The following is a 12575-nucleotide window of genomic DNA, read 5'->3' as shown; positions in this document are numbered from 1 at the left end:
GAGCTCGCTCTCAAAAAAAGTACCTTAAAAGCCGAGTTTTTTCATCCAAAAGTGGTTTATTGGCTTCACCAGACAAGAAAACTAAAGTGCAAGTGCAAACGTTTTGTTTACCTCAAACTCTATGCATGTCTTGTCATACAAATCAAATATGGCTTCTCATATTATACCCGAAAAACCCAACAGTATTAACCAAAAGGACATTGCAACAGGGAAGAAAGTGTTTCATAATTGTCGTTTATGTAACATCACATGCAAGTATTTTGTGTTATTTAGCCTGAGCTCAAACCTGAGAAGTTCCAAAAGCTTCTTTTTTTTTTTGTTTTTTTTAAGATCTAGTTGACCGCAGAAATACAGCTGTCCGAGGTCATTAGCCCGTGTACTGTGCCAGACCAGAAGCTTCCCCTCGGTTGGGTTCACCATGTGATTGTAGCAGCCATTCAGACTTATTCTCCAAGACTGCGTTTGAGCAAACCTCCAGACCCAGGGGCCAGTAACTTTCCACCGAGCTCTGGAATCTCTGCTTTCAGAACCCGGCCTCATCTATGGGCTCAGTGGGACCGTGGTAATTGATGTGGTAAATAGCTATGCCGAATTGCTGACTCATTGCGTTCTCAGCAGTCATTTGCGCACTCTGACCATTATAGGACATCCATTAAGTGGCCGTTTTTCACCTACACAGACAGGCCAAACCAAATTAGTCCTCCCTCCCTCTTTTGGAAATTAATACGTTATTCGCAACCTTGTGGGAGACGTGTGGTGAGGATCCAGATTCAACCACAATGTTGTAAATCAAATGTTTTCATTTATAGGAGCATATTGGTTTCATTTTGAAAGGGCTGCTCCTGAATCAGGCAGTGTAGCATTTCAAACTTTTAATAGTCTTATCCTTGTCATTTAGAGATGGTTGAGACAGGAAGCAACTGCAATGCCACACCTATTTCTTCAGAGCCTTAATTGAATACTGACCACTTGGGAGTTAGGAATTTAAGCAGTCGTTTGAAAATAGCATCTATAATGGTGTCATAATGTCACAATCTGAGCCAGATCCATGTTTTCTATGTCATGTGCCCCATGTCGTGTGTGCGCGCTCTCTCTCTCTCTCTCTCTCCCCGCTTCAGGTTTGCCATGCTTAACTCTTCCAGGTGCCTGGTCTAACACACCTGTGGCTAATTGGACCTCATCTCTTCCCTGTGCCTGGCCTACACTCCTGTTGCTAATGAAGCCTCGTTTCTTCCCTGTGCCTAATTGGATCTCATCAGTGCCTGTGTTAAACCGTGCTCTGAAGAACATTCAGTGCTGGATTATCTCTTCCCTTACCTGGACACCTCTCGTCACGTTTTTCCTATTGCATTTTTCCTGCCTGTCTGTTTTTGCCTGGATTCCTTTGGATTTTGGATTTAACCCTTTGTGGGTTTTATTGGACTGTGCATCTAGCCCTGGCCTGTGAATTTTATGTTTCTGTCTTATGCTGCCTGCCATGCCTCGTTGAGATCCCCATGTTTTGTATCTTCTGAGCTTTGCTGTTTTTTTCCGTTGGATCTCCTGCCTGTTTTTTGAAAGACATTCATACTGCTGAAAGGTTTATTAAAATACTCCTTTTGAAGATACTTTGTTGCCTGTGTCTGCCTTTGGTACCAAACCTGTTTTACTTGGCCTCAGCCGCCGTGACACATAAATTAGGCAATTCTATAACTCTGTTAAAAAAAAAAAGTAAGATCACACACAGCATCAAACCACAAAAGCCACACACACCACATAAAAACAGCACACGGAAATGGGCAGCGAGAACTGCTTTAGACATCCCATCAAGTCCTCAAATAAGATAGAAATATAATATTGTATAATACAAATCTGAGGAATGAGACACACACGTGCCACATTAAATGTGTCAGTGTAGAACATCAATGATAGTCTTAAGGTAGGGATGGTAAAGGGTAAAGGTGTGCAATGACCTTGCAAACTTCTTTCCTTTAAAATGGCAGAAACCAAATCTGCCAAGAGGGCTCATATTGTGACTTAAAGCACCTTGAAGAAAACACTAATGGTCTCTCTGGCAGGTCTGAACCATGGTGTTCATGTCTGGGGCAGGAAATGGTGCTGCTACATATGGGCGTGCTTTTTAAAGGTCAACCCAGATCTGCTTTAAACTTCCATCATTATCCATGAACACTGCATAGGAGCCCATCAGTTCACAATTAAATGAGTGTATTAAGTTGCCTTCTCCCGAAGAAAACACTGAACTTCTGTTTTCTTTCTGCCATATCCAATGACTAAACGCAGATGTGTGTACTGCAGAATTTTATCAACCAGTATGGGGCAATGCCTACGGTGCTTCTAGAACTAGAGGGGGGAAATAAAACACAGAAACGGTGATTCATTTTTCAGAGCTTGCAAATTTATTTAACTACTGCTAAATTTGCCAAAAGTACATGGAATACTATCAGTGCTTCATAATTAAGATACTGTAACTAAGCTGGTTTTGTGTGTTTTTTTTTGTCATTAGTTTTTAAAACCAATCATACACATTCAATAATACATATTATCTCATACTGTTGCCGCCCCTGCCTATACTAATCACTTGCTATGTACAAGACAGCTGGCATACCTAGTCTATGAGGAAGAATAATTGAAAAAGTACTGAAGAGAAACAAAACAGCACAGAACATGCAAGTGGACAGGATAATGGAGTCAAGGAAGAACTACAGTAAGCTAGGAGGGTCCTCCATACTGGAGTAAGAATGGAAGACAAAGAAACTAATGTGGGCTTTCAAGTTGGTCGTCATATTGAGACTTTTAAAAGTATGAATCGACAGGAAGCAAAGACAAAACTGCAAATACTGAATAACAATACTTAAGTTAACCTCACTAGACAAAATAATTCATAGAAAGCTTTTTGGTTCATATTTTATCAAAGAAAAATAATTCTAATATTACTTTACAAAATAGGTAAGTCATTATGAAGATTGTTCAGCTTCTTTATGCTACATATTTGGCTTTTTTTGGAAAATGCATTTCTAAAAAAAATTATGTGCATCACAATTTAAGATTGACTGTCTGACCAGAGACAGTTAGATTATCAGACGTACAGGTCTTGGCCTGCTGGTAAAGATGCAGCATCTAACACCCCTGAGCCCCAGACGAGCTGCGTCTGAAGAAGGTGCATGGCTTTTGGAAGGGACTATGGCAAAATGGTTCGCCATTTCGTACCCTCCCCCCATCCCCACATCATAGCCTCTAAACTATGCAAAGCAATGGAAGAAGCAGAAAGCTCATTTAATGCTGTGGCATGTGTTGAGACTTCTTCGATTGATTGATTGATTGATGGAAGCATTCTTAATATGCAATGTGCAAATCTCAGGTTGATGTACCCATGACAGTACTGCGCCACAAAATACACTCTTTATATAGTTAGTGTGACTCTTCATGTGGTACATAATTAGAGGGAGCATTACATTTTCTAAAAGTGACCTGTGCTGGGAACTAGCCTATAACTATCATGTCCGAGTCTTATCTGTGCTGAGGGGGCAAAACAGCTCTTTTAAAGGATTGCAGTTTTGTGATTGCTCCCACCCTCCACACGTGATTGGATCGCCACCTTCTGAAAATATCAACTGTGCCTATTTTCCTCTTTTGTTTGTTTCATCCATAAATCCAATGAGAAAGCCGCACAGAAAATCAACAGGAAAAAAAAAGTCAATCCAGACCAAGTATACAACGTCCAGACCACAAAGAACCAACACCTTCTCAGAACATGAACATATAAAATGAAACCCACCAGAGCTACCTCACCAAGTAGCAGATTAAAGTCCAAAATAGCACCATTCATCAGTGTCTTACTTCCGTGGCAGCATCTCAATCACTTACCACAAGGAAACAATGCATTTCTACAGCTACTTCTAAATTACAACGCACATTATTATAGATATCTTTTTATACTAGCAAAGCAAAACAGAACCAAAAGAAAAGAAAACAACAAAACTAAAAAGCAACATTCTAAAAATAAAACAAAATGAACACACCATGAGCTCAGAAAGCACTTACTAAAATACATGATAAGCAGGGACTCTTAGCCTCAGGAAATAACTGTCAAGAGTGTGAATAGTGAAATTAGATTGACCGTGGTATCAGAATGAGATTAAACATAGATCTTTAGTGTGTGACTCACAAAAGAGGGTCGTTAGCACACGTGGAAGGTGTGCCTGTAGATTGAGTGTTTTATTGTCTGTAGGATTTCTGATGTTTTTGCCATCTCGTTCAGAGGTGCACATGTTCTGACTTGCATAAAGCTTAAATACAGAAAAGACACAGGGACTTTTGAGATCCTGATCAGAGCACTTGTGAACAAGTGCATAGACCAGAGTGAATCAACAAGACAAACGAGCTGTGCTTGGCTTTGAATAGGTCTGAACTGGGAGTTGGGCGCTGACAAATGGTTGTGGTGCTGGGGCCTGGGGTTACGAACTAAAACGACATATACAGTGGATGTGGAGAATGAAACAAGCAGTGCAAAGTGTGTTGAGTGGACAAGTGGAAGACATGCTGCTGCAAGGGCTGTCGGCCGTGTGGGGCCACCTGTGGGGTTTGTAAACACAGACGCATGGGCTTCTGGGTAGCTCCAATCATGTCAGCTCTACCTCAGGTTGCTTTCTCCCCCCCCCCCCTTTTTTTTTGGCATCTTTCCCTCCGTCTCCCCCAAGAAGGTTTAAATATCATCAAGGCTTAGAGTCCCGAGTTTTCCTAACACATTAATAAAAAAAAAACTATAATAAAATACACAGACACACAGAGGGAGCCATGCCCCACACTCATGGTAGAGCTTTACCTCATACCGTACAGTCAACCAAAACAAACACAAAAACACATAAAAGAAAATGACTATGGAAATAAAAACATTACAATATGGGGGTAAAATCTCCCCTGTAGGTTTTTTTTCATGATAAAAACCCTATCTATCCAACATCAGGTGAAAGGAATGTTGAGTATTCATTGTCGATCCCCTCCATTTCGGAAGAGAAAGGGACTCTGATGTTGCCACTGTGAAGACAGAACAGAATAAAAATAAATGGTCGTCATATCTTTTTTTACTCAATGATTTGTCACTACACGTACATCACCACCGCAGCTGCCGTCTATAACAGTAGCCCATTTTCAAGTTCCTTCTAAATTAAGCCTCTTAACCGTCACTCTACTGTCTGCTCCACTTACCTCAGGGAGCGTCCCATTGCTCTGGTTCTCACTTAGATGCCGGTTTCTGAAAGAAAAACCAAAAAGGTCATTAGTAGAGGTCACTAGCATGTCTGAATTGCAAGTCTTGAAAATCTTACAGCATAAACTACACTAAAGGCACACATCACACATACTTCCTGTGCTTTGATGAACCAGTGTGGATTTTCCACTTGCTCTTAAGATTTAATTTGACCAATGAGGTAGTGTGGGCTTGACTTCTGATACAAGGGTGTTTAATGAATGAACGTCAACGTTTGGGATGTTTCTGCATCAGCAGCTAAGCCCATCGTTTCTGTAACAGTGAGTGGTGGAATATCCAGGGAGGACTTTCTCTGTCTACACAGGGAGGTTAGTTGCCTCCAAGTTGGGAAAGCACTTTGAATTGATATTTAGTCATTTTGCCCCTTAAAAATATTTTTTCTGCTGTTATATTCCATCTGTGTTAGAACACCTTCCTGTAGCTGTACTGCATGACTCGAGCACACAAGCCTTACTGATGATTTGGACTTCTTGTCTGGAATGTTTGCCCCCACACACACACACACACACACACACACACACACAAGTCAGACTAAAGCAACTCCACACGTACACACAGAATGTAGAGTATGTTCTGCCAGTGCGCATGACAGCCGCAGAGTGGCTGGCCACCTGCTCTGCTCTGCTCTGCTCTGATCTGATCCAGCCTCTCAATGCAGTTCAGCAGCTTCTCCCTCCTGCTCCAGTCAAACCAGGTCACGTCTCCCCGCCTCACACACACACTCGCTTTCCCTCCTCCCCCCTCCCCGCCGCCGAGTGCAGCTGAACCCGTTGATCCCTCCTCTGCCTGCAGCGCGCGCACGCGCGCGCACGCACACACACACACACACACACACGCACACACACACACACACACACACAGCGGGAGGCACACCCCTCTTGACTCAGCTCCAACAGCAAAGCGCCTTAATACACTCACTCTCTTTTTCTCTCTCATACATACATACATACATACATACATACATAGACACACAGACAATGGTCCATCTAAGACAGTATGGCTGACATCACGCAATATGACACACATACAGGTCTTGTTGCATTGTCCAACACCAAGCTGTGACCAGAAGCCAACATGCTTAAAGGTTGGAGAGGAGGGTCTCACCACTTAACATTAGCAAGTGCAAGGACAGCCAGGAAAACATGCACTACATGAATAGCACTAAAATGTGTCAAGACACATATACTTGCCTTACTGATACAATCTATGCGAAAAGCCTGACATTGTTCTATGCAAAAGCCTTGACACAATTATCCTGATTTTATTCACTGACTTTCACAACCGACAAATAAAATACTTTTGTACTTCACATCACCAACAAATCTTTTTGCAAAAACATTGACACGTTCAAGCTGAAGGTGATATTGCATCGGAATCAAAAAATGTGCCGCTCTAAGCTGCAGACCTTACCGGGATCATCTGTTAACAGCTCCACTGCAGACCCGGCGCGCCAGACAGGAGTGAGGGGGGAATACTGCAAGACAATGCACACCGGTATTTTGACACCAAACATCGGTAAACAGTGACACAAACGATCTGTCTTATTCAGTTGGAGACAAATATGCGGTCTACAGCATGTTGAATATTCCAGCTAATTTGAAAACAGAACCCATATCTTCAGCTGTGATCTAACAGAGTATGCATGACTTCATCGGGTCTCGTCGTCTAATTTTAGGACTGTAGCTACTACCCAGTCATACATCCTTGTACTTAGTCTTTTTAGCGTTCATTTGTCAGTGTACATAATGTTCCTACCTAGTAAAATGAAGCACCCACAACGGTAAACCTTGGAATAAGTTGCAAAAAAATCGGTTTCTTGTTGACTGCCCGTTAAGGTCAGTGAAATGCTCTCTGCCTAGATGTCATTGTGAGCTATTCTAATGGAGCGACGAGGTGATAGAAGGAGAATACCAACTCTTTAGTTCAGTACGGTCATTTTGTTACCATAGCACACGGGCAGTTCTGCAAACCCAACTGATATGACATGAAACACATACTGTACTGCAATAAGTATGTCTTGCAACCAAACCTCTTATCAATGTGCAAAGTATTCAGTTTGCTGATAGCCAGGGCAGCTGCTGGATAGCTTCGAAACAACCAGGAGCTAATGTCAAATCGTAGACTTATTAACCCTGACGTCAACAGTGAACAACAAATAACTAACGTTAGACTACTAGTGATGTTCACGACCTTTATATAGTTAGGTAAGGTTATCCATCATACTAAAATATGTACTGCGTCGAAATTGGTTTCATATATGTTAAAGGAAATTGTCCGAACAGAGACAACGGGATCGCTAAATGACTATGAAGGGCTCAACGCTTCCAGTTATTTCCCCTTTATTTACCAAATTTGGTCGCATTGCCACGACTTTCCGGTTGGACTCCACCACAACTGAAGAACAAAGCCGCACACTTCTCAGGCTAGCAGTTGCAGTCAGGCATGATCATTGCTCACTAATAACATTCACGCGTTGATGACATTTCTAACAAATATTGAGCTAGATAGATTGAGTAATTGTCTCGTCAAATACAGACACAATGCCCAGTTAGCCCTCGTTTGGCAGCTGGAAAGCTCAAACCATGCTATGCTAAGGTTAGCTGGCAAACGTTACACTTGGAGTATGTAGGAGGACTTGCATTAGGTAACTGCAAGCGACCCAGTTAGCCGTCTTCCATGCAAAGGTTTTGTTTCATGGTCGAAATATACGATATGCAATTCTACTGTTAAACATCTCTGCTAGAGAACTTCGCTAATCATCGACCTTATGCTAAAAACTACTAAGTATAAGCTTTAGCCAAGTTAGCTTGCTGAGTTATTCAGAGGACTGTCTTGCAAGGTGATATTTTGCAAGTTTACCAAGCCGTGTCATTGCAACTATCTGGCATTAATGCAGTCAATGTTACTTACACACCCCTTCATGTCGTCCAGTTTTGACTCAGAATTGCTGTTGCACAGCAATATCATGCAAAAAAACAGGTAATTCAGTTGAATGGATATTAGATAGCCAAGGTACCGTTCTCAAAACAATTAGCACAGCCTTTTACTGGGTACTGCGGCCCCGTTTAAGGCTGCGTTGAGTCACCTACCAATAGCTTTAAATTTGGTAGTTAGTTACACCCAACAATGAGCCTTTCTAACCACTGTTGGCCTGGGGCCAAGCCCCCCATTCCAGCCGCAGCAACGATACCGCTAGCCAGACTGCTTACTCGACAGTCCGACAAATCTACCGAAGCCCTTCTCTGTCTAGAGGCAAAAGATGCACCAATCAGAGTGAGAGCTGTCTCAGCAACCTCCTATAGAAATCTAGTTCTATCTTGAACGTAATTTTAGTGGGCCGATGTAACTAAACCCATCACTGATTGGCCAGTACGTGTAAGTCAGCGCTCAATTATTCCAACATTGTAACTTTTTGGAGTTCCTTGCAGCTATAACTTTTAGTGACAATAACTATGCCTTGACTGATTTGCATTCAGCATCCTTATGCTGTTCAAGATTGGGTGCCATCCCCAATTTGCTCTAAAAATACATTATTTTTCTTTGCTCACTCGAGGTAAAGCCAGTTTTCTCCAGGTTCTGTAGTGATGTGGTCCGAATGTTTGGCTGTTACTTGACTGAAGCACAGTGTGTGGCACATGCATAAGAAATGGATGCATGAAACATAAGGCTGTGGTCCTCGAAGTGGAGAACATTATGACGGATGTTGTCACTACAATTGAGGGTACTCTTAGGTGAAGTAGTCAAGAGTACCTGAGGCTACCCTAACCTTGACGCTGAGTGGTGGGTGTTATTTGCTTTCGCTGGAGTTACAACTAGCCTAAATGATTTACTATACACCTCAAAACACTGCATTGGAAATATAATTTTGACCACCTTTGGTTTTTGGGGTAACATTTGAATTCAAGTTAACTATTTATATTTGCCTGAAAGCCTGACAACTGCAGCTATGAAACAGGGTGCATCTGTGCACTTTAAGGATAGCAAGTTAAGGTGCCTTCCAACCTGTGCGTGTTTTCCAATAGGCTCGCGGTCCACTGCTGGTGTCTGATAGTCCTAAAGCAGAAAAGGTCACTCATTAGTGCAGACTTTCTTGTGTTCTTCTTACCTGTAAAAAAGGCCTCTGTTAAATGAAGAAGGTAAATAATTTGCATAACAAATAGTTAGTCAGGTTTCCATATTCCTAATGTATTCAGTGATTCACCTACTCCTGCTGTGTCTTACTGATTGACCAAGCTATTTATAGGTAAAATCAGTAGGTTTAATTGTTTTTCTCGTCTGGCCCATAGTCACTCTATTCTCAGCACCACCTTCTGGCCATTGCTAGTATTACATATACTTTCCGGAAGCTAAGAACATGTAGTCCCTCAACAGGAAAGATACATCTTTGTCCTATTTTTTCGACAGTTTGAGGTTGTGCACTAAAGAAGTAATCTAGAAGTATTTCAGAATTCCACAAGCACTCTAAAATGTCCCCCTTTGAACCAATCTGTGGTAACACCCTTTTTGTAGAACCCTCGGCACTGCTACACGCCTTACATCTTTGCCGATACCTAGACAGGTCCCTTAAAAGCAAATCAATTAAATTCGGTGTCTTCGTGGGCAAAATAACAAAATTTGTATGTGTGTGTTAACATGTATTGTTTGTTATTTATCCATGGCTTGAGTCTTTATTCAGGCTTTGTTTTATAGAACAGCTGACAACAAACTGTTGCTGTTTTTTATTATTTGCAATGTGGACTAAGACACTTAAGTCAAATAAATGATCAATAACATTAGTTTATAGAAAGTACATTCAATATTTTTGTCAGATTTCAGCATATGCAAAACAATTATCCATATCCAAAGTATGCATACAACACAAATATTTCAACAAAACTAAACATCAGAGCAAGACAGCAAACCAGCTACTTAATTACTAAGATGTACTTAGTAAAATGTTTCACTGACAATCTTTAACAGCTTAGGATCTCCTATAGAAATACTCAATACAAAAGAGTAACTGAATTCAAAAGAGAAAATAATAATGTGACCCGAATTCCTGGTTACCTGAAATGATAAGGATACCACCAAATGAAATAGGTCTCAAGGGACCTAAATTCTTTCAAATAATAGATTTTACTTCACATTGTAATATTCATTCCTCACATTTATATTAAATGGAGTTTTGTAAAGTTGTCCTAGCATATCTGTTAGTAATACTAAATATGATCATTTGTAATACAAAAACAATGCAATATCATGAGTAAACACCACTGTCAGATAGTGATCATAAGTTTAAAGCTGCACTTTCACTTAAAAAAAAAGCTGAGTTAAATTCTCAGATATAGATAAGATAGTTGCTAGCAATTGCAAAGTTAAGTTACTATGGTCAGGCAGAGATAACTGTAATAATACATTGGGTGTGGGCTGCTAATGCAAGAAGGGCAGTTGCTGAGACACATGGATGAGGGTTGCCATGGTGACTCATACAGAATGAAACCTTTGGATTATCAAAAGTGTAGAAAACCTTTTTCTACTCATTTGGCTCACTGACATCCTCAAAGCCATTCAAAGACAGCTCTGCCATCTGTCTTGCCCTCAGTCAGCACAGTATCACTGCACTTTAACATGAACACTGCATTCTACTCAAGAGACCAAAACAAAAACACTAAGAACAGAACATGAATGTCATAGTCTGATGAGTCTACAGATTATAATACTAAAGTATTTTAAAAATCCAGTATATAACAATTTAACAGCTAAAGAGTTTTAAATCCAGTATATAACACTTGAACAGCATTTGAACAGCTCATGTATTGATTATGTCAGCCAGAAGACACTGTCCTTCAGCCAGCCCCATAGCCTTGTGAGCCAGAGGTTTACCCCGAGCTCTGTCAAGTACTGGATCTCTGGGGTGAGCATCTTACGGCAGAGCTCAGCATGCTGAGATTCAATGTCCTTCTTCAGATTGTATCCCATAATGGATTTCTCCCCCATGGGTTGCCATGGTGCCAACTCTGTATTCTTGATTCCAGTGGATTCCACAGCAGCTCCACCCTCCACACAGATGGCCCTCATCTCTGCGTTCCTCCTCCTCAGCTCCTCCACCTGTATTTCCATACGCTGGCGACCATACACTTCCACCTTTGCCCAGAAAGAGTAGTTAAAGTGGCGGTAGAGCCTCCAGTCAGCACTGTTCCATTGTAGGGCTTTGGCCCTCAGTGCAGGGCTGAGCCGGGACACAGAGGAGCCCTTCCGAACATTGAGCTTGAGAAACAGCAGGTCCTCCATCTCCCAGCAGAGGGCGTCCTTCAGCAGGATGAGGGACTCCTCAAAGTGCTCAGCCAGCAAAACCAGCTGGAAACGCTCAGACACCTCATGGATTGCCCGGGTCACACCCGGGTCATTTGCCTCCAGAGTATTGTCATATCCAAAGTCAAATATCAGCAGGTTCTTGAGGTAGAATGAGTTAAACCCATCAGAGGTGTAGTACCGTGCCGGGTCCTCCAAAAATGCCCTCAGTTTGTCTTCCCCTGGGATGAACCAGGTGAACGGCACCACATGGTGATAGTAGTGGAAAGCCGACTCAAAGACTTCAGACGGGTCTCGCAGGATGGTGAAGAAGGCAGCATCAGGAGGCAGCAGCTGTTCCAACTCCAATCTGTTAAAGCGCATGTGGTTGGCCACCACATTAAAGCAGGTGCCTGGACTGTAGTCTCGAACATATGAGCGGAGAAAAAATGATGGGTAGAAGAAGTCATTGCGTCCATCCGGGAGGGCAAACTTCAGGTGGTGCTTGTCTCCAAAGCGGAACAGGATGTTGAGTAGGGTGCTGCTGGCTGTCTTGTGGGTCTTCATGAACATGAGGTTGGTTTTTGGAACACAAGAACTGTCTTGACCCCACGGTTTGTGAGACATATTGGACGACTCATTTTGAGTTTGAAGGCAGGAAGATGCCTGTGAGATCCTGTGGATTGACACAGCAAGACATTGACAAGTTTTATTTTTTAAATGATATGATCATTTTGAAGGCATTTATGGAAAACCAAGTCTATACACTCCAAGGAGTAATCTAATTGCAACAAGGCAGAACTCCCTTTAAACAAGAAGACACCTACTTAATATTCCTACAGCAACCACTATTGAGTTTAGACTTACATTTGCACATTTGTCTGGACTGGTGAGGAGAGGCAGTAAAACACCATAATGACGGACACCAGCAGCCCACCCATGATGAACCTCCGTGTCAGAGACCTGAGCTGAGTGCTCTTCAGGTGCTGCATGCTCGCCCAGGCTACTCTGGAAAGAATCTGGTCTGGAAAGAATAAAT

General features: G+C 42.0%; 1 protein-coding gene and 1 long non-coding RNA gene across 2 annotated transcripts; both read right to left on the bottom strand.

Annotated features, from left to right (window-relative positions):
- Positions 1 to 2373: 2373 nt before the first annotated feature.
- On the bottom strand, positions 2374 to 8519 carry LOC105911870. Its single transcript, XR_001162857.3, has 4 exons — positions 8177 to 8519; positions 6677 to 6740; positions 5206 to 5251; positions 2374 to 5034 (listed from the first exon to the last, which is right to left on the bottom strand). It is a non-coding gene; the product is annotated as an uncharacterized LOC105911870 (long non-coding RNA).
- Positions 8520 to 9906: 1387 nt separating this feature from the next.
- Positions 9907 to 12163, bottom strand: gal3st1b (galactose-3-O-sulfotransferase 1b). Its single transcript, XM_012840589.3, has one exon. It carries the CDS (start codon positions 12161 to 12163, stop codon positions 11066 to 11068), a length of 1098 nt encoding a protein of 365 aa, XP_012696043.2. The 3' UTR covers positions 9907 to 11065.
- Between the last annotated feature and the right edge of the window lie 412 nt (positions 12164 to 12575).

Source organism: Clupea harengus, chromosome 21 (genome assembly GCF_900700415.2).
Source record: "Clupea harengus chromosome 21, Ch_v2.0.2, whole genome shotgun sequence".
Taxonomy (NCBI): Eukaryota; Metazoa; Chordata; class Actinopteri; order Clupeiformes; family Clupeidae; genus Clupea; species Clupea harengus.
The sequence above is the reverse complement of the archived record's forward strand: the minus strand, read 5'-3'. Positions and strand labels throughout refer to the sequence as shown.

Coding starts and splice junctions, on each gene's coding strand:
- gal3st1b (XM_012840589.3), bottom strand. CDS start 12,163: ATGTCTCACAAACCGTGGGGTCAAGACAGTTCTTGTGTTCCAAAAACC.